Source organism: Staurois parvus, unplaced genomic scaffold, assembly GCF_062004578.1.
Source record: "Staurois parvus isolate SC_StPar_1 unplaced genomic scaffold, SC_StPar_1.0 ptg000922l, whole genome shotgun sequence".
NCBI lineage: Eukaryota > Metazoa > Chordata > Amphibia > Anura > Ranidae > Staurois > Staurois parvus.
This window is the reverse complement of record NW_028318718.1, coordinates 433,042-461,037: the sequence shown is the minus strand read 5'-3', so window position 1 is coordinate 461,037 and position 27,996 is coordinate 433,042. Positions and strand designations below refer to the sequence as shown.

General features: G+C 39.7%; 1 protein-coding gene across 1 annotated transcript; it reads right to left on the bottom strand.

Moving 5' to 3' along the window:
• LOC149442014 (uromodulin-like) lies at positions 1–27,412 on the bottom strand. Its single transcript, XM_089656634.1, has 11 exons — positions 27,268–27,412; positions 23,721–23,747; positions 19,571–19,753; positions 19,381–19,473; positions 15,421–15,644; positions 13,553–13,707; positions 10,098–10,343; positions 7,717–7,873; positions 4,516–4,579; positions 2,300–2,338; positions 1–436 (listed from the first exon to the last, which is right to left on the bottom strand). Exons 1-11 carry the CDS (start codon positions 27,314–27,316, stop codon positions 375–377), a joined length of 1,299 nt encoding a protein of 432 aa, XP_089512760.1. The 5' UTR covers positions 27,317–27,412; the 3' UTR covers positions 1–374.
• Between the last annotated feature and the right edge of the window lie 584 nt (positions 27,413–27,996).

Here is a 27,996-nt window from a genome sequence, read left to right as displayed (position 1 = left end):
TATAGTATGCCTTCCATTTATTTACTAATGCAAGCATCATAAGGATTACAAATAATCAAATCACCGAGAGAGTGAAGTTCTGCTTTAAAGAAAGACATAGCATACAAGGAGCATAAATACAACGCAGAGTCTGATATCTCAGTCCAATACAGAAAATAAATAATAAAGTTTATTTGCCTTAAGATTTATTCAAGTATATTTGCAAGTATATATTTACTAGTAAATATATACGCAAGTATATATTTAAGTTAAATGTTTTTTTGATGCACTCAGTAGATTGCGTACAGTATATTGAGATATATGCGCGGCACTAATATAAGATATCACAAGTATATATGCCATGGCTGACCACAAAGAGGTGATTTCAGATCTTCTTAGAAGAACTTGATAAACACAAAAGCTAGTTGAATTCCAGCCAGCAGAGCCCAGGATGCAGCTAGAGAAAACAAAATAATTTTAAGGTACTAAAAACATGGAAAATGCTTTCATGTCTAAAACTGTATGTCTCTTTAGTATTCATACATGACTTCTTTATTGGAGGGAATACAACACAACCATACTATAATCTTTATCTAAGTTTTTGAAGACTGTAGGAAACACTATGTAAACTAGGTCCCATAGACTTGACTAGGCTGTACCCATGCTGCAGGAGCAGCAAAGTCTATGGGACATTAGTGGGCAAGCACAGGCAGCCCACCACTAGATTTCACTGGCCAGGAAGCAGATGGCGCAGGGGCCACTGGAAGAGGTAAATACAAACCTCCTTGGGTAGCTTGTGTGTAACATATCAGATTGTATTTATAAGGGGAATATAGAGGGGGCTGGGGGAATTTTTGGATAAATATAACTTGTACTTTAGACCTATTGGTAGGGGTTCCTCCACTTAATCATTATTTAGAGCAGTGAGAAAAAGTGAGGGAAAGTCCCCTAGAAGTTGTCACCAGAACAGGTGTCCCCATTGCGAAATTTCCCATCATGTCCTTGTTTGGTCACAGTCATAACAAAATCAATGTGTTTCCAAGAACAGATCTCTATCAAAGTAAAATCCAATGATTTCTCAGTGTCCACCATTCCCCAAACAGGATTCAAAACAGCCGACTGGGAAGGTATACACACTGCTTGGGCTATTAACAATTACTTATACCTCTATGAAATGACATTGACAATGACAGAAAAATAGGAGCTAACAATGCTGCCTTCCATCTGAAAATGCTAGTTTCTGGCAGATCTGACGATCCTCTGGCTTTAATATTGAGTTGAAACATACTTGTTGTGCCTCACTGACTGACTGGCTCTGTGAAGTCAGAGGATTAGCATGGTAGCCAAAAAAAATTGAATTTTCAGGAGGTCACCAATAGACTACAACATCTAGATTACAACATTCTTCTCTGTTTTTTTTGACGTTTTGTAGACTTTAACTACTAGACTACAACATTTATCTTTGGTTTTCTTCAAAGCACCCACCAACACCAAACAGCCATCTTCAGGAACGTGTGCATTAGGAATATTGCAATTGGACTAATATATGAAACAGTTTGGCTTCCTCAGCCAATATAATTGCATGAAATGATTTTGCTGGTCCTTCCTGACTAAACATCAAGGAAAAGCGCACACCTAACCCAGCCTTTCATAACCTTTCCCCTGCTGTTTTTCATTTGCTTTAGTAAATACAGACTCCATATCAGCCTTTCTCAACCATTTCAATGCAGAGGAAACGTAAAAAATGATTTTCTGGTCTCAGGGAACTTCAGCTACAAATTACTATATCTATAACTCCTGATACATTAGTGTGATGGTCAGTGAGAAGAAAGCTCCTTACACTTGTGGTCACTGGGATGAATTACCCCTTACAGATAGCTAAAAAGATCAATGGTGTCAGTGGGAACTTATCTGGAAGACAGAAATTGCTCGTTGATCAAGGAACCCCTAGCAACCTTCTGAGGAACCCTAGTTGAGAAGCCATGACCTAGCCATTGCATAATGACAGCAACTATTGATATTTAAGTTGGTTTTATATGCATGGATAGCAAGATATTTCATATTAAAATGATAATCACAATGCAAGGACTGAAAAAGAATTAATGGAATAAAAGTAGATCCACTGCCCAGCAATACCCCTTCTATCATTTTATCTGAGAATTTAGATGATACTTAATTAAATTGGGCAACATCACCATATTTACTAAAGGATTCTTTGCTGAAGGGGAGCTGCAGGGACAGCTTTTCCAGACTTCTAAACTATCAGCTAATTCTTCTACAGTATATTATAGTATATATCTTCATCATCTGTAAATCTTACCTGTATGTTTTCCAGCGCTTCCCACATCGTCAAAATTACCTGCATCAAATACAAAGCAGTAATTAATGGAATGCTAAAGAAATTATTAATATTTTTCAATGTCAAAACCAATGGTATACTAATTCAGGCAAAGTCAATGAAGTTAAATAGACTCACACAGCATGGCTCACCCCCCCCCCCCCCCCATTCCCTCCTCCCAGGCTTTGGCTGGCAACAGCAGGAGCCAATAGCTCCCTCTGCTGCCTGAGTCTCCTGTGAGAAGAGAAAATGAATGGAGAAGATCTACAGACAAGACAGTGCTGGATCGTGAGAGGAGGCAGGTAAGTGTTCAGGAACGGAGGCGAAGGGGGAGCAGTTAGTGGGGCATTTTTTAAAGCAGGGAATGCATTAAGGTCAAAACTATTAGCCTTTAGAACCACTTTAAGGGCAACAGAACAACTGTATTATTCTCATAAACAGGGAAGATGTATTACTCTGTTTAGGGTATGAAAACTTTTGCAATTGGCCTACAACACTGTGGAAAAGTCCCCAATATTTTTGGATACCACCCTTGCAGCATAATTGGGTGTTTGAACAAAACACAGGTTCATACCATCAAGAGCTAAAATGTCTTATTTAGGGCCGGTTCACACCTGAATCGCACAGGACCACAGTCCTCGTTCCTGTGTGATTCTTATGAGACTAAGTCTGTTGTGATCGCACTGGATCGAACCAAAAGTAGCAGATACACTGTTTTCAAAAACACACTGTACCAGATCATATGGTAGTATGGTACCATGCAATCTGGTGCAGGAAAACGTTCCACATTTGGGATGTCATTATGGTTATATTGACACCCGCAGCAGATCACACACACACAAAGCATGCCATGAACGTTTCCCGCACTGCATTCCAGTGTAAATTAACCCGTAGTCAGGATGTGTAATATGTCTACCACATGGAGAAATGAGACAGACAATGGTGATGAATCACACATAAAGAAAGACAAAGATGAAGAACGCCAAATACTAAGACCAATGCGTTAGCTAGTACAAGCGTGAACAGTGGAAAATTATCTGGGCTTTGTGTATCAATGTCTTCTTATAAGAGACACATTCGTGCCTATGCTTTTTACTACTGTGTGGGTAGGGAGTGCAAAGAAAAGTAATTTTTGCTGCATATTATGGTTTCCTGAGATAAATGCACCTTCCATTGGAATGAATGGTAACACATATCAAACGCATCAAAGTGCAAGTAAATTGTGCTTAAAACATACCGCATCAAGCACAGAAAGGTGTGAATGTAACATAAGAAGTGGAATTATTTTTCTACAGCCCCAAAATGATTCAAACCTGTAGGGTAAGTCTGCTTCTGATAGGTAGTTGAAGCAAAGTAACTAAAATTCTTAATAAGAACTCATTGATACCTAACACCTATTCAGGCTCACCCTGAAAACCCATCTCTTCAGGGAAGCCTACCCCACCCTCACCTAACAACCGATCTCCTCCACTTCTCCCACCACTCCATCCCCCACAGCCACTTCCTCCTCTACCACTTCCCCTCCCTCCTAGATTGTAAGCTTGAAAGAGCAGGGCCCTCGAACCCCTCGTGTATTGTATTGTTACTGTTTTGTCTTATGTTCTGTCCCCCTTGCTATTGTACAGCGCTGAGCAAACCCTTTGGTGCTATATAAATACTGTATAATAATAATAATATTGAGTGCTGAAAGATGGACATTGCTGAAGACACTGTGGGGTCAATTTACTATAGATGCTATTTTCACTCTTGCTGACAACCACCCAATTATATGCAGAGAATATAAAAATAAGATTCATAAATTAAGTCACCCGTCACACTGCTGCGATTTAAAATCGCGCAATTTGTGTGCAATTTTAGCGCAATTTCTGAAGACTTTATTGCTACTTGTGAAGATTTTCAACGATTTCTTGCAATTTGCAGTGCGATTTCCATTATATTCTATGTATGTGAAATCGTGACAAAACTGTAGAAAAAGCAATGCAAGAACTACTTTATAAATCGCACTGCAGCAAAACGCACAGGTTAAGACCCTGACATTCACATTCATTAGATGTGATTTCAGGTGCGATTTCAATTCGCAAATCGCACCTGAAATTGCACCAGTGTGATCGGGCACTAAAAGACTATGTCATGTGATAATATCATAACAAATAGGAAACATTTCTGTACATATGTATATGATAATTATTGTGCCATACCTGCCAAGTTTAGGCCTATCTTGACCTCATTAGTAGCTGTGTTGTAGGATTTAGAAGCGCCGCACTGTGGAAAGCAAAAAAAACATAAGCTGTTAGATGACATGTCTGATCATAGGAAATCACACAGAGATTCTAGATTTTTATTATATAAAAATAGCATGGCACAAGTAACTGCTAGCACCAGCATCTATTCACACATGCATATAGGTAGGATTTTCAAAACATTACATTTTAAGTCTGGAAAAATACATCCATACGTGTGTGTGAGTACATGCGTGTGCCGGCAGCTACACACATGGCAGGTTTTGTAATGCATTCCTGTAGGCAAAAATACGCTGCAGCTGTGGCTCTTGAGCACCACAACAAAAGATGTATTTTACACTGTATGCCCATATGATGTACATAATGTGATTGTAAACCCTCACCTTGTAAAACAACCCATTCAGTTTAAAGGATAAGATCACCTTTGTAAAAAAAATAAAACTGCACATCTTTTTGCAGAAAAAAAAGTGCATTGATTATGTTTTTACTAGGAGCCTGCAACGCATTTCACCAGCGCTCAGTAGATCACGAATGCAATGCAGGACTGCTGCAGGCTGTCAGTGTAAGCTGTCTGCTCTTACTTCATACATACAGGCATTTACACAATGACAGGATGAAACAGCGACGTGCCTAATGCACTCAACAGCACCCTGGTAATTCATTGAGAACTACAAGCCGACAGCCACAAAGACTGTCGGTACTTTTCCCATTCATAGAATTCCATCACCCCGTTCACAGAACAGATCCACACATGGCTGTTTTTTTTTTTAAAACCTGTGACAGCAAATTCAGGGAGAAGATCCCTGGTTTGCTGTCACTAGAGGCGGCAAATAGAGGAGAAGCTACAGCAGTAGGAACATGTAACATGTTCTCAAAGGTGAACCTATTCTTTAAAATAGAAATGAAAGGCAAAACATTTGTGTATAGATACAAAAAAAGTATAAATATCTTTTCCCCCTTTTTCTAAAATAAGTGATCACATTCCCTCTGTTCTCAGCTGCATAAGATCTGGAGGAGGAGAAACACCAGCACACTGATCTTCACAGTGAGTGGCTGTGCAGGGGGCAGCGTGTCAGGATAAGTCTGATCATTGGAGGAGAGCAGGCTGAGTTCCCAGCACAGCTAGTGAACTGATGCCACTGTGCTCTCATGCCTAGTTTGGTCAGTTTTTAATAGGAAAGCAGTGTTTTGTTGGCTTACTGTATAGACTCTGTAAGTTACATTTTGCTGACTACAAGCAGACCCCTGCTCATTGAACCCAGACAGGTCCCTTTCCCTTTTTGCAATTACAGGATCCACATTCTGTATATTGTTTCAGGGCTTCCATTCATATATATTTACGCACACCATAGGTCATTATATAGATCATTATACCAGAGGTCTTCAAAAGGTTTCCGCATTTTTGTATATGTAATAGAGTTTAAAAAATTCAGAAACATTTTTGAAGAACCCTCATATAATACTGTATGGATTTACAAACTAGGACATGAAGAATAAGATTCCTGTCTCATGAACAAAATGAAATGAAACTCTGGCTGTCATCTGCATGAAAATGTTTGACAACTAAAGCAGCCTATGAAGATACAGCTGTACATTTCCTAACCGGCTTGAAGGAGGACAACATAGACCATGACTCCAAGTCCAGGTGATCTGCTAATCTGAGGTATGTATAGGATGTCTAGTAGCATAAAGGGAAAGAAAGGGGCTTTCAGAGTTAAAGCCCAACTCCAGGCTGCTGTTAAATGTACCCATGCAGGGTCCCCCATGCACTACATGGATAAATGCTTGTTTAGCTAGGGGGGGAAGTACAAATATTCCATTCTCCCTGCATGATCACGTCATAGAGCTGCAACTGGCCAGGCAGTGAAGTGAAGCAGCATTGAATGAGGAGAAAGAAGCCTGTGGGAGTGAAAAATAAGGTAAGCATGACCTATTCCTGCCCCCCTAGTCACATGAGCATTTAACCCATGTCCATCTTTCACTGCATGGGGGACCCCACTACATGGGAAATGTAACAGCAGTCCAGAGTGGGGTTTTAAGTTATACAAGAATACTGTTGTCCTTTAAAGAAAATCTTTCATGTGAGATTATGGAGGATGCCATTGCAAAAGTCTCTGAGAATGCTAGTTCCCTGGCTGTCATCCTGATGCTTTGGCTGCAATGCTCCCTGAGTCGCTAACCTGCAACAAGTTTTGACACTTTTCTGACACTCATTTCCAGCATGTATGTTTATTTAAAAGCACTTAAAGCAGTAATAAACCTGAAATCAAACATTTATTATATTGCAGCTTATCAATTCTTAGATGTGATGTCTGCATTTATTTTCTTTTTTAGGCTTTCTTTTATTTTCGTCCGGTGAGCTGGCCAGTAAGTTTGTTGTTTTTCAAAAGAACACGTGCTCCCACAGAAGTATCAGTTACAGGGATGAGACAAAACATCTTTCACTGGCAGGGGTGCTTACAATGATCAGCTTTCATTTATTCATGTAAAGCCTTTATCCCAAAAGGTACACAACTGTTTGTTGTAACTGCTTATAAAGTATTAGCCGCAGTATGGCTTCAAGTTGTTAGTGTTTTTAAAACTGCTAGTAAATCTAGCACTCCCCTTCCCCGAGACTGAGAATGTTGTTGTCCAAAGTTGCCCCTTGTGCTCCTTCATCCAGAGTGGGGGCACTCTAATACAGGAGGTGTGTTACTGGCCAGATCACCAGGTGAAAACAGAGGGGGAAAAAAACTTAAAAAAGAAAACGAAGGCAGCCAACACATCTAATCATTGGTAAGCTGCAATATATCACATTTTTGGTTCGGGTTCAATACTGCTTTGATCAGATATAGCCAGGCAGCTACAGAAGGAGGCCAGCAATGGCAACCCTGTACTTCTGCCATGAAAGAAATCACTTTCACGTGGCCATGGACAGTAATAGGCATCTTCACAGCTAGTGAAGATCTGACAACCCACAGTCATAGGTGGCAACTGCTGGATTTCTTAACATGAATGGTACCTCAATGGGAAGGCAAATCAACCACAGTGTATGGCATGTTGCTCCTAGCCAGTAGACAATCTAAACTGTCATGTAATGCCTATGGACACCTTGAGAAATGCTTCATTGCTGCCAAACAATCTCAGCCTCTTTTCATAGAAAAGGCATTTATCACTTACCCCAGAACATGTTTCAGTGGTGTTGTCACACAAACGTACATCACAGAAAAGGTATACATTGGCCTGATTTTGAAACTGAAATGAGCTTATGCTGAAAGCTGCTTCTAATGCATTTCTATTTTGTAACACAGTTGTGGAAACAGGTCCCTGGGGGCAGCTGTAAAGAAGAAAAACCATGCAAGAAGTTTTTGGTTACACTGCTGACCAAACTGGCAGGTTTTAGCATGACTTAGGAAAATGAAATATTACTTTTCATAATTAGGCTTTGATTTTTGCCTTGATTGTAAATCAGCAATGATACAATTGAGTACTGTCCGTGATACTTTTTTTATTTGCACTAACATACAATTTTCAGGACAACCTTTCAGGGTATGTTCCCTACTTCAGGGTCCAAGCAGCTTGTCCTGAAAATTGTTTGTTAGTGAAATAAAAAAGTATCACGGACAGTACTCAATTGTTTCTGTCACAAGTGAACTAATACAGCTACAATCACCTCAAGGAAATCAGCAATGATCTTATTGAACCATTTCATTTCTTTGCCTTTGATAGAGTTTGCCACATTTGACTTAAAGGAAATATGCAATCATGGGGCGCTTTATTAGGGTATTATATATATAGTATAGCATACAGGTGGAGGTCCTATTTAACTATACCCCTTTAAACCCTTCCCTCTGTTAGTACAAGGTGGCCCCACCATCAGTTCCTTGCATAGGTGCACCACACCTTGCCTCTAGCTGAACTGTCCAGTACCTCAAGTCTTTCACAATCCTAGCAATGCCTTTGGAGCCCTGGCTTGCATTTTGCCTCTGGCTGGTCTGACACTATTCACAATCAGCATAAGGAGACCGACGGAGAACACACAACAGGTCCCACAACATGACAGCGCACTTCCAGGCCCACGTGAAATCTCATTAGCAGACTGGGGAACTGCAAATGTGAGTTCCTAGCTGAAGAAAACAATGAAGTGCGCACATCAGGAGGGGATTGGTCACAGTTTGCCATATTCATCCTGGAAGACTTTGTCCCAACGTTACTACCAGCATGCTAGCACATGTTGCGTTAAGAAAGTCCATTTATTTCCAATGGGCTGCCAATGCACCTCAGTCCACATAAAATTGGGTCTGGCCTTTGTTTTGGCAACACAATGCACCAGCACATAAAATAGGACCTGGTCTTTTTTTTGGCAACACAATGCACCGTTGTGTTACTGTGCATGCAGTATGCTGAAATGCAATCGCCTCTGCAAGTGCAGAATTCATTTAGAATGGATGACACCACAACACAATGAGGATATGCTAAAACGGTTCTGCAGTGAAGGGCAAAAATTATTGTATCTATAAGATGGAAGATGGGTCTGGAATTTAATATATGTACCCCCGGCGTGGCACCATCCCAGCATATGTCTATAACAGAAAGAAGAAAACTGGAGTGTACAATTGTATCCGGTCAAACTGGGTGATCCTGTTCTATCTCCAGTGAAAATGGGACTTTGTGTGTGTCAGCCATCCGGAGGATAAATCTGTAATATCACATAGAACAACAGTACTAAAAAATGTATGTACTTTAATTGGTTCATCATTACAAAACAAAGTCATTGTTCACATTTTTAAACCAAATGATCTTTGAAGATGATATATAACAATTTTATTGTTAGAGTGGTTCATCTAAAGAGTGGGTCCTGAGGAAGCAAATGCAGTGAAATGCGTTGATCCTATACGCTTATTGTGCATCTTACTGCTATGTGAATGTAACCACATGCTGATATCATCTTCAAAGATCATTTGGTTTTAAAATGTGAAGTGTGACTTTGTTTTTTAATGATGAACCAATAAAAATATAAATTTTTTATAATACTGTTGCTCGCGATATTACAGATTTTTCCTCCTGGTGGCTGACACACACAAAGTCCCATTTTCACTGGAGATAGAACAGGATCACCCAGTTTGACCAGATACAACTCTACATTCCAGTTTTCTGCTTTCTGTACTAGACATATGCTGGGATGGTGCCACGTTGGGGGTACATATATTACCGTTTTTCGGGGATCTTTTTGTTTCTTTTTATCGGTCATGCTGGAAAATCTATGAAAAACGGCCATTTTTCGTAGACATTGGTGGCAGCATCGGCAATGGCAATGACCGATTTTTCATTTATCGACCGACAATTCGGCCGATAAACGGCTCGTCTATGGCCAGCCTAAGGCCACTTATACTGATTCCAGCTAAATCAGGAAGATGTTTGCAAGGTTATTTCATTCCTAAGTTATAACTGCGCTTCTTTTGTATTTCGCACTCCGTGCTATGTGAAGTTCTAGATCTTTACATTTTCTTTCATCTCTTTCATCTTTCATCTCTAAGGCTGTATAAGAAATGTAGACTTACCCATTTTTTATAAGATAAACACTATTTACATCATTACGATTATCTGTTGGACTTGCAACACACGTCTCTATCCGGAGAACATATATCTTTCCATCAGCTCCTGTCACAAATATTCCCACATAGATCATTGTTCCAATAGTCACTTCTTCTTCATTTTGATATGATATTGTAAATGTTGAATCTTTATAAGCAGCCATGGTAACAGGATACATTCCAGTTTCATTGGCTCCAGACAGGTATACTGTTCTGAGAAAACAAAACACATTTTTAGGTAACAAAACCAGTATTATTATTATTATACAGTATTTATATAGCGCTAAAAGGTTTGCTCAGCGCTGTACATTATAGTGGGGGACAGAACATGAGACAATACAGTAACAAAACACAAGGGGGTCAAGGGCCCTGCTCTTTCGAGCTCACAATCTAGGTACACAGTAACAAGTTAAATCACAATTTATTTCCTGAGAAGCAGCAATAGCCTTCAAACACCATGTCTGCCTACAAAAATCATTACATTTTAATGCATTAAAGTGTAACTAAACCCAGGACCCTGCATTCACTATATCTGGTATCCCACAGTACACAGAACATGGAAATGCAATTATTTTAGTAAATAGAAACCACTAAATACCTTTTCTCATCAGCAGTTAAAGTCTTGTGACTTCTGTCAGTGTTCAGCACAGCGCTAGTTAAATCTTGAGGAGGAATTTTCATTGTGCTCTGTCCTATGAGGCTGCATGACCCCTGACCCTCTGTTTGTACAGTACTGAGTGGCCCTGTGCTGATCACATGCACATGCAAAGAAAAAACTCTCTAGCAATACACACCAAACTGAGCATGTGTAAAGTGTCTCCTAGAGCTCTGTACTATCAGCAGATGGATTGGGGACAGTAGAAGAGGAGGATCAGAAAAGACAGGATCAAACAGCCTTTGTACACAATGTGGAGGATTAATCCCCTTAGATTCCACAGTGAGTATAACAATCATGCTTTAATGTATATACAGACTGATTTTACTGTTGTGGGTTTAGTAACACAAAGCAAGAAAAAGCTTAAGCTGGTTTCTGTGGCCAATCCACACAGTTAATTACACGAAAACCTCGGGTACACTGCGCTGTGGCCAAACACCACATTGCGGAACTGTGAAGCTGGCGTGGCAGTAAATGATCTGGTTTGAAAGTATGTAGTGTGTTTTGTGCTTTTATATACTGTATATATATATATATGTATACTGTAGATATGTATATAGACCGTGTATATACCGTATACTGTGTACTGTAAATATATTGTATATATACCAGGTGTAGTATATGTATTATACAGTATATATCAAGTTTAAGAGGTAAAAACAGTTGTTTATGCCCATAACCAGATGTGTCCTCCAATAAAACACCAAAATAAACAACATGCAGTGAGCATAACTTATTGAGAGATTTCCCCTCACTTTCTGTCACTCTGCTACTGAGACAAGAAGTAAAGGTGTCATTGAGACAGGAAGACATATACAGCAATAAAATCTGACACAGATTCTAACCTTCCCCAGAATGTTTTTGTTCTGCATTTTGTTCCTGGGACACCCTGTCACCAGGACAGGACGTATAGGGAAATCTCATCACTGGGGTCACAGAGAGCAATACAAATGTTGACAGTGCCCTTAAAATGTAAGTTCACCTTTACAGAAAAAATGAAAAGGTGAACTAACACCCTACCCCTCCCCCCTTCCCTGGTCCCCGCTGCACTGACCTCTGTGGGTGATTCAGTTTTAACATCAATGTAGCCTGGTGCAGAGATTTGGGGGTTTGAAAAATGTGCTGTTTTTCCTCTTCTTTACCTAGGGATGCATCAGAGGAGTCCTGAATGGCCAATGCAGTCACATGACAGTGCTGACCAATCAAAACTGCTCTGATCCATTCCAGCACCTCTAGGGAAAAAAGAGGAGCAGCACATTTTTCGAATCCCAGGACGGCAGCACTGGGCTGGGTGTTTGACTTTCAGCATCTGCTTTGATTATCTTTTGGCTTTCAGTTATGGTCATGTCTATGCTTTCCTTTGATCCTACACTACGAGTGTCCAAGCCCCCTAACCCAGCCAACAGTCTTCTGCTGATTATGACACATCAGTTTCTGATTGTATTATCCCAAGCCAGGAAGTAAGTGCTGACCCTGGGTGATGCCTGAACAAAGATGACATTCTGGAGAGAAAAGCAGATGAAAGCATTGTCAGGGAGAGAACTGTGATCCCTGTGATGGATAATACACTCACCGGCCACTTTATTAGGTACACCTTGCTAGTGCCAAGAAAACCTCCCCCCACACCATTACACCACCACCACCAGCCTGAACTGTTGATACAAGGCAGGATGGATCCATGCTTTCATGTTGTTTATGCCAAATTCTGACCCTACCATCTGAATGTCACAGCAACCAGTCTGCCCATTCTCCTCTGACCTTTGACATCAACAAGGCATTTTCATCCACACAACTGCCACTCACTGGATATTTTCTCTTTTTTGGACCATTCTCTGTAAACCCTAAAGATGGTTGTGCATGAAAATCCCAGTAGATCAGTTTTTGAAATACTCAGACTAGCCCATCTGGCACCAACAACCATGCTATGTTCAAAGTCACTTAAATCCCCTTTCTTCCCCATTCTAAGGCTTGGTTTGAACTTCAGCAAGTCATATTTACCACATCTAGATACCTAAATGCATTGAGTTGCTGCCATGTGATTGGCTGATTAGCAATTTATGTTACCAAGCAATTGAACAGGTGTACCTAATAAAGTGGTCGGTGAGTGTAAATCCCTTAGTGTATTATATTTACCATACCTCCCAACTTTCTGAGATGGGAATGAGGGACACCTATTAGCAAAAGTATGTAGACATAGGATACACCCCCTGCCATGCCCCTATTAAAGGAGAATGATTGGTTAAACCCACAAGTGCTTTTTTTTACCACTACTATTCCTTTATATTGGCTTTTGAAATATACAAATTCAGCAACTTAGAAATTGGATGAAAGGTTTTACACTGCAAAACACTCTTTGATAGATAAATAGTGAATTTTATATACAGCTATATAGATCAAGCCAAAATGAGGGACAAATGAGGAGGAAGGAGAGGCAAAACTTTGACTTTGTTCCAAATCAGAGACAGTCCCTCAAAATCAAGGACAGTTGGGAGCTATGCATTTACTGATTACTTAGCATGCACTTGAACATGATATAAAAAAAATCTAAGGCTAGGCCTGTACTAACACCATATAGTACACAATATCATGCTCCTGGATCCACAAAAATCTAAGCCATATACAGTATAAATAGTATTCATGTTATAATGTTATAAATATCATAAACCCATTAATGGAAATGAGAGGTTAATGAAGAAAACAAAAAAAATATGTTAGTGTCTTTACATAAGCAAAACGCTTATATAGTTAGTGTGATATTATTTCTTACTGATAGGTTATATTTCCAGGCAGTTTCAGACTTGTTACCATATCCCGATTATACACACAGGTAAAGTTAAAGCTGATATTATTGAATCTGATGATTGGTGTATCCAGGACTCCAATGTACACGGTGTTGGATATATTGACATAGGATTGATCGTACTGTGGAAAGAAGGGAATACCGACAAAGTGTTGTAAGCAAACAGAAACAAGTTAGAGCTTTTACTTCATAAATTTGTTCTGTCACTGTCAAGTAATTAGCAATGAAAAAACAGCTTTGAAATATAGAGGGGTCACTTCACTCTGCCTAATGGAAATGAAGCCTGTCAATCGTTGAGCCCAACAATCAACAGGCTTCCCCTAGCAAAAAATGGAAAGTCTTCTGCCTTGCATTGACCTGCTGGGGGGGAGGGGGAGAGGAGGTTTGTGAAGAGACTATGTAGCACCCAGTGGCCCCAAAGATAAGATCTTCATGAACCATAGATTTGTAAGTGAAAAAATTAGACCTGGTTCACACCAATATAGTTTGCGTTTTGCCCATTTTACAGTGCTTTTTGCAGTGGTTTTGATGCGTTTTGCATTTTTGAGGGGGCCAAATTGTTACTGGGCAGATTAAAAATGCAAAATGCGTCAAAATACGCAGTACATGCGTTTTCTGCAGCATCTCCATTGAAATCTATTGAACCAAAAATGCAACATTTTGCATTTAAAAATGTCCCTGACCCTTTCCAAAAATACAGCGGCTCAAAAAAGCATAGATGTGACTGTAGTACGTTTCTGCAAAAAGCACTAAAAATGCATTGGAGTGAACCAGGTCTCAAGGAGCTTTCTGGGGGAGAGGGGATCTGCATTTTAAGGATAAATGTACGAAAAGTAGAGATATCCCTTAAAGCTTACCACTAGCCCAATTTCCTTTATAGAATGAGGAAGAGGTAAGATTTCTCTCAGTGACCCCATTGAAAGATCTTCTCTCACTTCTTAGCACTGTGATGCCTACAAAAGAAATCTCTCCAACAAGGAGAGACAGGGTTCCTAACTCTTCCCTGCTCTATCTTCAGACCTGGGTAACACCTATGCAGATTTTTTTCACACGTGTTCTTGACATGTTTTTAATGCGTTTTTGATGGGTTTTGCATTCTGTGTTTTTGGGACATGTCTGTTGTCTTTCAGGAGAAACCGAAACACATACAAAATGTAAGCACTGTGTTTTTGATGCATTTTTTGCTGCATTTCCATTGAAGTCTATGGAACCAAAAACACAACTGCTGTGAGAAAAAAAAGTCCCTGATCCTTTCCAAAAAACACACCAGTAGAAAATGTACAGATGTGAACGTAACCCATAGGAAACCATGTTAAGTGGACTATAGTGCATTTCTGCAGAATTGAAAATGCTCTGAAAAACGCAGGCCTAAGGGCGCATTCACACCAAAATGGGAAACCCATGTTTCATGTGCATTTCCCACACTGCATTCAAAATGCACTCTGCTGTGAGTGTCCATATAATCCTAATGACATCCCAAATGCAGATCCCAAACACAGTGCGTTTCCCTGCACCGGATCAGATGGTATTGCAGTGTTATGCGATCCAGTGCAGTGCGCTTTTGAAAAGTGGTACTTGCATTACTTTTGGTGCGATCCAGTGTAAGTTCAGTCCATTCAAATGAATGGGTTGAAAATCACACCACACTGAGTCACAGAGGAATGGCACAGGAACACAGACTGTGGCCCTGTGTGAATCAGGTGTGAACTGGCCCTAAATGAAATGAAATGTTTTGGCTGGAGTTGGGCTTCAGGCAATATTTCCTGTTGTAAACAATACATACAAGCCGAAAGAGCTGCTAAAATAAATGAATGAATAAATCAATAGTGTGTTACCGTCAATGTGTTTCCACACCAAATGGATCTTGCTTGGACCATAAAATATGTCACTCTGAATCCATTGACCTTTTGATTAATATAAATGTAATTGCAGCCCACTGATGGATCCCTCACATGAATTGTGGAAGGGTCGTAACCAAGTGTTTCTAGCTCACATTGCTTCATTGAGACTGTCATTGCATTGTCTTTACAGTCAACCGTAGGGTGAAAATCATCACGTGCTGGGAAAATTCAACAAAAGAGTACATATAAATCAATCAGTGGGCAATGCATACAAGAACTGTTCTTTTACACATGTACATTGATCCTCTCCTCTTACTATTTGTTACTGCTTACAGACACTTTTAGCCATATGGCCCAGTTCCCTAACAAACAAGAAACAGAAAGAATTCCTAAAGCGCAACATTTTAAAGTGTTACTAAACCCAGGACCCTGCATTCACTATCTGGTCTCCCACAATACACAGAACATGGAAATGCAATTATTTTAGTAAATATAAACTGCTAAATACCTTTTCTCGTCAGCAGTATATAGCAGTCTTGTTACTTCTATCAGTGTCCAGCAGAGCACTGGTTAAAGCTTGTAGGAGGTGTTTCCATTCTTCTATGACAATCCTATAAGGGTGTATGACCTCTGACCCTCTGTCTGGACAGTGCGGATTGGCCCTGTACTGATCACATGCACTCTCCCAAGAAAAAAAAAACTCTCTAGCAATGCACACCAAACTGAGCATGTGCAGAGTGTCTCCTAGAGCTATGTACTATCAGCAGATGGATTGGGGACAGTAGACGAAGGGGAGGATTGGGGAAGAAAGGATCAAACAACCTTTTTACACAATACGGGGAATTAACCCCTTAAGTTCTACAGTGAGTATAACAAGCATGCTTTACCACATATATAGATTAATTTTACTGTTGTGGGTTTAGTAACACTTTAAAAAGTCCACAGTGGACTCTGGAAGAGAAACATTGAGAGCTGATCCCTCGTTATTTATTACTGTAATTCAATCAGGCTGTATAAACAGTAATAAATACAGAAATCTTTTACCTTTTTTTCCAGTATAAAAAAAATGATTAAACAAGCAATGTATTATCTGAATATAATACGAACTCTTAAGGGAACTACAGCCAGAAATGTGTCATTATGGCTATTTTGAATTCCCCAATATCTGTCTCATAAATATCATATAAAACTAATTTGGACACAGTGTTACATGACTTAATAATTGTCAGTCAAAGTATCACAGTGCTCAATGCGGAAAAATTGTCTGGTAATAAAGAAGGTGAAACATGCCGCTTCCGAACACAAATGGCTTGTTAATTTGTGTATTTTACATCTGCATGGAGTTTGGCTTTAAATTGGATACAAACCCAATTACTAAAATGCCATGTGATTTCAAAAGTAATTTGTAATACTCTCATATCTGCCGCTTTCATTAACATAACATTTGGTGTTCCTGCCATAAAAGTCCTGGTTCAGGCACTGCCGATGATGGCTATGAATAAGGTGTTTTACCGAAACGCGTAAGTTGCTGTAACTTGCACACTGTACCCTTTATGAATAAAGTACTTTTATCGGGAGAACGAGTTTCCGGCTTTTCATCTTATACTCCTATTCTGCTGATTATAGGGTGACAACAGTCATGATGCTGCATTGTCATCCTGCCATATGGGCTTCTGATAGAAATTACAAGAGGACTTTCAACACACATTATGCAGGCACAGACCACTGTTGTCACCATAAGGAGAGCCACCTTGTGAAATGCAGTCATCACTGAAGTACATGCATATAGAATGAAATTGCTGCAAAGAGGTTGCAGGAGATCAGCATCACTCAGATGCCACAAGGTTTTAAAAAGGTTTTTTAATGTCAGTTATTTAGGTTACATTTTTCTTTAGCAAACTAATCAATCAGTTAGGCATAATGTCATCGACTTTAACCATTTCAATACCGGGCAATTTTACACCTTCCTGCCCAGGCCATTTTTCGCGTTTCAGCGCTCTCACACTTTGAATGACAATTGCGCGGTCATACAACATTGTACCCAAACTAAAATTTTATCATTTTCTTCACACAACTAAAGCTTTCTTTTGGTGGTATTTAATCACCGCTGGGGTTTTCATTTTTTTGCTAAATTAACAAAAAAAGACCAAAAATGTTGAAAAAAACCCACTTTTTTCCTTGTTTCTGTTATAAAAGTTTACAAATAAATAATTGTTCTTCATAAATTTAGGCCGAGATGTATTCTGCTACATGTCTTTGGTGAAAATAACCCAAATTAGGATGTATTATTTAGTTTGTAGGAAAGTTTTAGAGTTCACAAACTATGGGATATATCTGAATATTGATCAATCCTGAAGTACTGACGGCCAATCTAATTTCTTGAGGTCCAAGAATGTCAGAATAGTACAGATATCCCCAAATGATCCCTTTTTGCAGAGTAGACAGTCCGACGTACTTCATAAGAGGAATGGCAAGTTTTTTGAAGTAGTATTTTTTTTGTCATAATTTTTCGGAAAATTAAAAAATTAAAAAAATTATTTTCACTATTCTTTTTTACATACTGTCACTAGTGCAGTACAGCGTCATCATATAACTGGCATGGCGGTGAACAGGGACACTGACTGGTGACAGTATGAAATAAAATTATATATATATATTTTTTTTTTTAATTATTTTTAATTTTTTATTACATTTTAAAAAAAAAAAATTAAGATTTTTTTTTCATATTTTACAATGACCAAAGTAGTACAATGTTACCATAGTAACATTGTACTACTTTGGGGAAGTGATCAGTATTTTTTTTTTTTTTACACAATTTGCTTATAGCAAAGAATTACTTGGCTATAAGCAAGCATTTACCTGAATGAAATTGATTCATTCAGGTTTTTTTTTTGTTTTTTGTTTTTTTGTGCTTAGCTGTGATTTGGCCACAGCTAATCACATAATCACATGACATGTGCATGTGACCTGCTGTGACCATTCACAGCAAGGCACTAGTATACAATGGATGGCATGAATGAAGCCATCCATTGTATACAACTGTCATGTGACCTGCTGTGATTGGTCACAGCAGGTCACATGGTACCGGCAACGGGGGCCGGTACTCAGATCTGTCATTGGCCGTGTCCGAGGTAGACGGCCGGTGACAGATCGCAAATGGTGTGGACCCGGAAAGCTAAAGCATTTTTGCGGCCGCCAAACGGCTATAGGCTGGGCGGCTAATGGTTAAAGGGATGTATTAGTTTTTCAATGTAAAAGTGAGCAGCCTGATGTAACTAACCCTACCAATATATGTTGATATTGTAATGTATGCCCAGACATATATTCTCATTACATTACTGACTCTTCTTTAATATTTGCAGTGCTACAAAATGGTTGTTCTTTACGGATCCTTCTCACATTGTTGAAAACAATGATCTTCCTGTGTGTCTGATATCCTAATTCACAATTGTTAAGGGTTATGTGGGTTCCATTGCTGAGCTCCTCTGTCTAAACATGCTGGTTTCTGGCTGTCACAGTGATGCTTTGGCTTCAGTCACCAACCAGGAACCAATACTGTATAGGTATCAGGATCTCCGACTTTTCTCCAACTGTAATTTGCTGCATTCTTGTTCCAGGTCAGTGATTCAGAAACTAGCATTGTGAAAGTGGTCACCAATGTCAGTCCCCATAATATTGTCATGGAATGTGTACTTTAAGCAGCAAATAATAGTACAAAGCCACTAAGTGCTCCATCTAATGACTAATCTACACGTCTTCCATATATAATAAAATAACAAACACATGACAGAGCAAAGCATGTAATATTGTCAATGTCTTAGGGAATGTGACTCCCAATGTATACACTGCAAGAACAAACTCCTAATATGCCCACCAAACACATACTGTGCATTCTCTGTATGGGGAAATGACTGGGATGACATTGCAAAGGAAAGAAAATGAACAAAGTCTTACTCAGATCAGGGTATGCGGTGTTATTACATTGACACTCTCCTGATGGCGTGCATTCTTCATCTGTGGCACATCCATCCACACAGATAGGAGTAGCTGCAGAAGACACAGCAGAAAAAAAATCTGTTTAAAATGACATCCTACAATGATCAGACTCAGAAAGTACACTTTAAACTGATTTGAAAATACTTACGTGTGCAACAGGATAGATCAGTGCTGTAGTATAGGCCTGCTGGACAGCAGTTGGTGGGATCAGGGCATGATGTATTTACATTTGGAATACAGAGCGTATTATCATTACATGCACATCCATTTTCAGGATAACAGATCCCATAACATGGGTCCGTGTCACAATAAGTCATATTCTGGTACTGGGCTGAGAAGAGAACAAAAAGATGTTAGAAACCAGGAGCTTTTGTAATTAGACAATTTACAGATCAGATCACATGGCACAAAAACATCTGCAATATCACTACAACCGGCAACAGTATTTATAAAACTGCCCATAAAGTTTTGCAATCAGTAGAAAAATCTTTTGTTCAACAATCGTATTAATTCCTTTGGTGACTGCAATGACTTTATAAGTCCTAATGTAAAATGTCCCTTTACCATGAGAACGCTCCCAACTGAGAACTAGGAATGTGCAATTGTGTGTGTTCCTGGCTGTCAGACCCGCTGAGTCCTAGAGTTATTGTCCAGGTAACTGACACACACCAATGCTGCCAAACTTGGTCTGGGTGTCAAAAAAGTAACCACACACACTATATATATATATATATATATATATATATATATATATATATATATATATACACGGTATATTCCATCACTTTTAGGCACCCAAAACTTTGTGCAGACACTTTGGTGTGGAGATCAGAGAGCTGAGGATGGACCTTGAAGCTGAACTTGACCCAAAAAGGGAAGTTCCACTTTATGTCCTCCTACCTCTTTCAGAGTTTTTTTTTTTTTTTGGTGGGGGGAGCAGTGCCAAGTTTTATCAGGCACCTGCTCCCACTTCTGCTGGAATTGCCTAGGCAATCCCAACAGAAATTCACATCCTCCGCAACCTCCTGGGACACATCACAGGTCCAAGGAGACTGCAGGACCATTCACAAAGCACAGCACGATTTGCACACGCACAGTGGGGAGCTGGCTGTGAGGGCGCAAGGAGTTACAGCTGACTTCCCACAGTAAACAAGCTGGCATTGAGGACCCGAACACCATCAAAGAACCAGCCCAGGTGTTGGATCCCTGAACAGGTAAGTGTTCTTTTATGAAAAGTCAGCAGCTACAAAATATGTAGCTGCTGACTTTTCTTTATTTTAGACTGAAGAACCTCTTTAAATTTATAACACTGTCTATTTTACATAGACAACTTTTTTTTTTTTTTGGGTGTACATACACTTTCATTTCACTGATATCCCCTTCCACATATCCCTAACATTGGATTCACACTTAACCTGACCCTCACCCTCAACTTAATACATAACCTATCCCCTAAAATGAACTGACAGAAGTTTTAATTCTTTCTTTAAAAATTGGGCTGCCAGAAAGGCAGAGCCAATTTGGTTACAGGCATCTAATTCTTTACCCGGGATCGTGTTCTGACAGCATCACTTTAAGCCCGTGGACACTGATCCTACTATTTGTGCTTTAACCCCTTCCCGCCCCCTCAGATGAGTGGTAACATATGAACAGCAGAGGCACCAGCCATTGATTTGTACAGTCAAAATCTGACAGCTGCAGCTGTTCGCATCCAGTGTGTGCAGGCAGTGTTTACAACCACTGGAAAATCTGCTGATTCCTGCTGGCGGCTGACCCTGACCACTGCTCTTCAGCTGTCTGAATGTACTCTTATAGACAGTGCACTTGTGACATGCAGGATTGGTGCATATGTTAAAGAAATTACACACTGTATCCCTTTGGGAAAAAAGAAGCAAAATAGATTTATGTGTGCATACTTGTAATGCAAAGGAGACGTTGTGACAAATGTTTTAAAAGCTGGCCATACATTTTTTTTTTTGGTCAGCTAATGGACTGAATGTAAAAAAAAACAAAACATATTCCTCCATGTACACAAATGGATGGACGGAGCAATCCTCTTTGCTGGGACATTGTGCTATGACAGTAGCACCCACCACTGTCAGAATACACAGATCTGCAGCTGATTGGCTGTAGCTGCTGATCAATAAAACATTTTCCAACATGTCCCTTGGACTTTTGTTGATTAGAGACAGCCACACACTGATCAATACTTGGCCAGTTCTGCTGAACATTCCAAATTTTGATCAGTGTAGGGTTAGCTTAAGTGCCCGGTCACACCGGTGCGATTTGCGAATTTAAATCACATCTGAAATTGCATCTTATGAATGTCAATGTCTTAACAATGTCTTAACATGTTCAATTTGCTGCAGCTCGATTTCTATAATAGTTCTTACATTACTTTTTCTGCAGTTTTGTTGCGATTTCACATAAATAGAATATAATGGAAATCGCACTGCAAATTGCAAGAAATCGTTGAAAATCTTCACAAGCATCAATAAAGTCTTCAGACATCGCACCTGAAAACACACTGAAATTACACACATAAATCACGTGATTTTAAATCGCAATGATGTGACCGGTGACTTAGACTTTAGCATTGATTTATGGTTGTTCCTTTTCTGGGTTATGACACTGCTTGATTTGGTTGTGTAAGGCTTGGTTCACACCTATGCAGTTTGCTTTTAATCCGTTTCCTCGGTGCTTTTTGGGGTGTGTTTTGCATCTTTTCACACGTGTTTTGATGCGTTTTCATGCATTTTTTAGGCTTTTTTTGCCAATTTGTTGTTGGGCAGATTAAAGCGCACAAAACGCATCACAAATGCACTACATACTTTTCTGCAGTGTCTCCATTGAAGTCTATTGAACCTGACCCTTTTCAAAAAGGCAGTATCTAAAAAACGCATAGATATGAACGTGTCCTGTAGGAAACCATGTTAACCACTTCAAGTCCGGACACTTTAACCCCCTTCCTGTCTAGGCCAATTTTCAGCTTTGAGCACTGCCACACTTTGAATGACAATTGCGTGGTCATGCAACACTGTACCCATATGAATTTTTTTAGCATTTTTTTGAGACAGATAAAACTTTATTTTGGCGGTATTTATTCACCACTGGGATTTTTATTGTTTTTTACCATATAAATGAAAAGTCCAAACATTTTGAAAAAAAGTGTTTTTCCTATAAAATTTTGCAAATAAATAATCTTTCTTCATAAATATTGGCCATATTGTATTCAGCTATCTTTTTAGGTAAAAAAAAAAACCAAATTAGTTTATAACCAACAATTATAATTTTTCCAAAAAAATTTTTACATTGCAATTTTATTTTTTATATATTATTATTTATGTTTTTGTTTTTTTTTTACATACTGTCATCCTAGCAGTACAGTGCCTTAGTGACACTGTACTACTTGTAGGGGGTTATGAAATATTTTTTTTTCTCACACTGACTGCTTTATGATTACCCAAAAAGGCTGTAAAAGCAATAATTTCTCCTTCTCTCTGACTACATTCTTGCAGCCATTGAGAAATACTGTGAGAGCTGTGATTGGTCACAGCTTGTCACATGGTACAAGGCTGTTGTGAATAGCCCTGTAGCATGTGACCTCTGTGATCATTCACAGATTTCACAAGTAGTAAGCAATGATGTCAGAAGTGACATCTTGCTTATTACTATTCATGTGATCACTGATTGGCCAATCAGTGATTACATGATCGGGACCTCATACAGCGATCGGTGCTCCCAGGGAGTGTGCACAGGCTGAAAATGCGGGCGCCGTTTATGAACGGCAACCCGCTCCTGCACTGCTCCTGTCCGGCCTTTTATGTACATGGGCCGGATGGGAAGTGGTTAAATGGACTGTAGTGTGTTCCTGCAAAAAGCACCAAAAAAAAGCATAGGTGTGAGCCAGGCCTTAGAACTTCGGGATCGCTAATCGTTGGAACTGAAATTGGAATTGTGATAAACAATGAATGCTGATGTGAAAATGCTGTTTTTTTCATATGTATATTTGAGACATCTGGAGAGAAGATGTAGCAATCTAGTGATCTCCAGAGTGGAGGAGGTGTGCTTTTTCAGCAGAAATATTATTGTGTTTGTGTTGAGTATTTGTACTTTAACCCTTAAGTGACTGAGTTGATGAATAAGTGATGATGCTGATTCTTCACAGTCTGGCTATGAACAGCAGTCAGATTTCATCATCTATAAATCTGTGTAATACTGTATGTAATATTGCTTCATTTAATGTTAAGGCTTATCATGCAGTTCTCCTGTCTTTGTAAAACATGTAGTGCACTTACGGTCTGTAAGATTTATGCACTGAGCACCTAGAAAAGGGAAACAAAGAAGGAAGAGTCAAAGGCTGTATTGTAAAGTGATGTATACAATAAACTATACATATATAAGTACATATATACACTGATACATTTTACACTTTAAGCATTTCCTGATGAGTTAAGGAATAGAGCTCAAAAAATGCCTAAAGTTTTCAGTGCTGGCCTTATTCTGAAAGGTAAAACTTAACACAATAAGAAGGAAACCTTAATAAACCTGAAAGATCCAGACTAGTCCTGAAAGACCAGACTGGGACTAACCCCCCCACCCCCCCTTTTTCCAAAAATAGTTATTTTATAGTCATTTATAGAGAATGTCTACTTAGAGAAGTGATGGTCATGTAGCTTAGTGAAAAAAGCAAACTAAGGTGTCCTTTTATGACACAGAGAATAGCTGCGATTCAACGGATCTCAGCTATTCTCTGGTCATTCACAGTTTATAACACTCAGGAGATCATGTCAGCCCTTCTCTGGAGATCTGTGTTCTCCCTCCAGATTCTCCAGCCCAGAGCTGGAGAATCGGAGGGACCGAAAAACTAAGTAGAGATAATTTACCTCTGCTTAGTAAACTGATCTTTTACTATAATCTCAGAGCTTGTAGAGCGTTCTCTAGCGTTTGGAGACCGTTCTCCCTTCGTTCGGAGAACTGCTTCATAAACTGCATTCACAGGAGAACTGTGTTCTCCGAGAATGCCGGAGAACTGAGCAGCGATCTATTACCGCTGGTTCATAAACGGACACCTACAGTTGTGTCCAAAATTATTCAACCCCCACTGAAATTGAGTGTTTTGGCCAGTTTGACATTGCTTTTGATCATTCAGTCATCTTGCTTACATTTACATTAAAGAGGCACTTGTAGGTCAGACAAATATAACATAACAGTTATAATGAAATAACCACAAATGTCTTTTCTGTGCTCACAGCATTATCAGTTTTATTCAACCCCCAAGTGACATTCAATCTTAGTACTTAGTACAGCATCCTTTTACAGTTATAACAGCTTTTAAACGTGAAGCATAGCTTGACACAAGTGTCTTGCAGCGATCTACGGGTATCTTCGCCCATTCTTCATGGGCAAAGGCCTCCAGTTCAGTCACATTCTTAGGCTTGCGCACTGCAACTGCTTTCTTTAAGTCCCACCAGAGGTTCTCAATCGGATTTAAGTCTGGTGACTGCGATGGCCACTCCAAAATGTTCCAGCCTTTCCTCTGCAACCATGCTCTAGTGGACTTGGAGGTATGCTTGGGATCATTGTCCTGTTGAAAGGTCCAACGTCTCCCAAGCCTCAGGTGTGTGACGGACTGCATCACGTTTCCATCCAATATCTCCTGGTACTGAAGAGAATTCATGGTACCTTGCACACGCTGAAGCTTCCCTGTACCTGCAGAAGCAAAACAGCCCCAAAGCATGATTGACCCTCCACCATGCTTCACAGTAGGCAAGGTGTTCTTTTCATCATAGGCCTTGTTCTTCCTCCTCCAAACATAGCGTTGATCCATGGGCCCAAACAGTTCTAATTTTGTTTCATCAGTCCACAGAACACTATCCCACAACTTTTGTGGTTTGTCCACATGGCTTTTGGCATACTGCAGTCGACTCTTCTTATTCTTTGGAGACAGCAAGGGGGTACGCCTGGGAGTTCTGGCACGGAGGCCTTCATTACGCAGTGTGCGTCTTATTGTCTGGGCTGAAACTTCTGTACCCACATCTGACAAATCTTTTCTCAGTTCCTCAGCAGTCACACGGGGACTTCTCTCCACTCTACGCTTCAGGTAGCGCACAGCAGTCGAAGTCAGCATCTTCTTTCTGCCACGACCAGGTAGCGTTTCAACAGTGCCCTTTGCCTTGAATTTGCGAATGATGCTTCCTAAGGTGTCTCTTGGTATGTTTAACATCTTTGCAATCTTCTTATAGCCATTGCCCTTCCTGTGAAGAGAAATCACCTCTTCTCTTGTCTTCCTGGACCATTCTCTTGCCTTCACCATGTTTGTAACCACACCAGTAAATGTCTAGAAGGAGCTGAGTATCACAGTCATTTTAAAGCTGCCTAATTGGTGCTTATTATGCTTGATTGCTGCTCGGTGACATCCACAGGTGTTTTCAATACCTGATGGAAAGCACCTGTATGAACCTCTGTTCTTCAGAGTGGTAGTCTTTAAGGGGTTGAATAATTGTGGCAATGAAGAAACCACATAAGAACCATTTACTACTGTATTACATAAACAATTGATGTCATTTTAGTTGCATTTGGGTAGTTACAACATCCTTGTAGGATTTGATTCTGAATACAATTCCAAATGTACACTATAGTCCCTAAACCCCTTTACAGCATTGGGGGTTGAATAATTTTGGACACAACTGTAAATACCCAAACGTGTACAGGAAGGAAAATACCAGGTTTTCCTTACACAGACTAGGATGGTTGACGTGAATGTAGTTTCCATTTATTCACTATGCTATGGAAACATTTACTTTGCCAGGTGCTCTTTTAGTAAAACGACCCATCGGCTTGACTGAACTTCCACTTTAAACATTTCTTCATGAGTTATGTAATAGAGCTAAAAAATGCTTAAAGTTTTCAGTGCTGGCCTTATTCTGAAAGGTAAAAGTTAACAGAATAAGAAGAAAACCTTAATAAACCTGAAAGATCTAGACTAGTGCTTGCCCACTGGAGGACTAACCCCCCCCCCCCCCACCTTATTCCAAAAATAGTTCTTTTGTGGCCATTTATAGAGAATGTCTACTTAGAGAAGTGATGTTCATGTAGCTTAGTGAATAAAGCAAACTGAATACCCAATCATGTGTAAAGGAAGGAAAATACCAGGTTTTCCTTACACAGAGTAGGATGGTTGGGGTGAATGCAGTTTCCATTTATTCGCTATGATAAGGGAACATTTACTTTGCCAGGTGCTCTTTTAGTAAAACATCCCATCGGCTGGAATTCAAACATAAAGGAACTGAGGAAATGTTGGCAATACAAATAATGAGTGAGAGTATCGCTGGTCATTTGCATCACTACATAACCATTACATTACAGTCTGTAGGCACACAACCTTACGTGTCCAAAGCAACATCCCTCTGCTAATATCACCTCTTTTACACACAATATTTTTTAGCAAATGACTGATCCGTGTCTTAGAATATTGTGACAATGTGTAATAGTATAAATCCATGTAAAATTACCTTTAGGTAGAGGACTGCATTTTCCTCTGATAATGGAAACATTCTGCTTAATAATTACACAGGGAAAGGCCCCTCTTTACTTTGCCACCTATAGCACAGGCCTAGTGTGCCCATTGCATCCACCTCTTGCACCCAATTTACATAAAGAAGAGACCCACTGCTGTAACTACTGAATTGGATCATGGGAACAAAAGAGTGCCAATTAGTTCTAGATTCTATGCTTTAATAGGGTGAAATTCAATACATTCTGCAAGCTGTAATATTCAAAATACAGTACTAGTGTAGGAATTGTTTAGTATTGACTTATTAATTGTAATTTGCAGCAACTTACCTGCATACTCGATAAGAACAGCCAACGCAATGATAAAGTATATCTTCATTTGTGCAAGTATCGGGTGTGCTCCTGAATATGAGATGAATACCTTATCAGACCAAAACCCAAAAATGCAGAAATCTTCACTTACAGCTGGCTTTATAGATGAGGGGTGGGAGCAAATGACAAAGTGTGCCAAATGATCAGCGATTGCAAGCAGTAATATGATGCAAAAACTCCAGGGCTGTTCTAATTGGCCAGAACTGACTTACATTTTTAACTTGTTTGGTACCCAATTCACGTCAGTCAGATGTAAATTTAACAACAGTCGTCAGTTCATGGGAATGTACAAGGCATACAATTTTTAACATAGGAATGTTACTGATCAGACCTAGTGCCACTGTTCACACGTCAAGAAGAGACCTACCTTACCCCCAGGTCACACTGCTGTCAATCACAGCCGGTCAGACAATGAGGAGAGAGAGGGCTAAGTCACAGCTCTGTTTGGGAATGGACACACGGAGCAGCAGGTGACCCAATAGCAAGCTGCTTGCTGTGGGGGGCAGCTGACAGGAGGGAGGGGCCAGGAAAGCCTGCGGGGGAACTGAGAAGAGGAGGATCTGGGCTGCTCTGTGCAAAACCACTGCAGGTAAGTATTACGTTTGTTATTTTTCCCCAAAAAAAAATTACCTTTAGAATCGCTTTTTCCTATTGATCTGACTGCAATAACTTAAGTTTAAGCAGTCA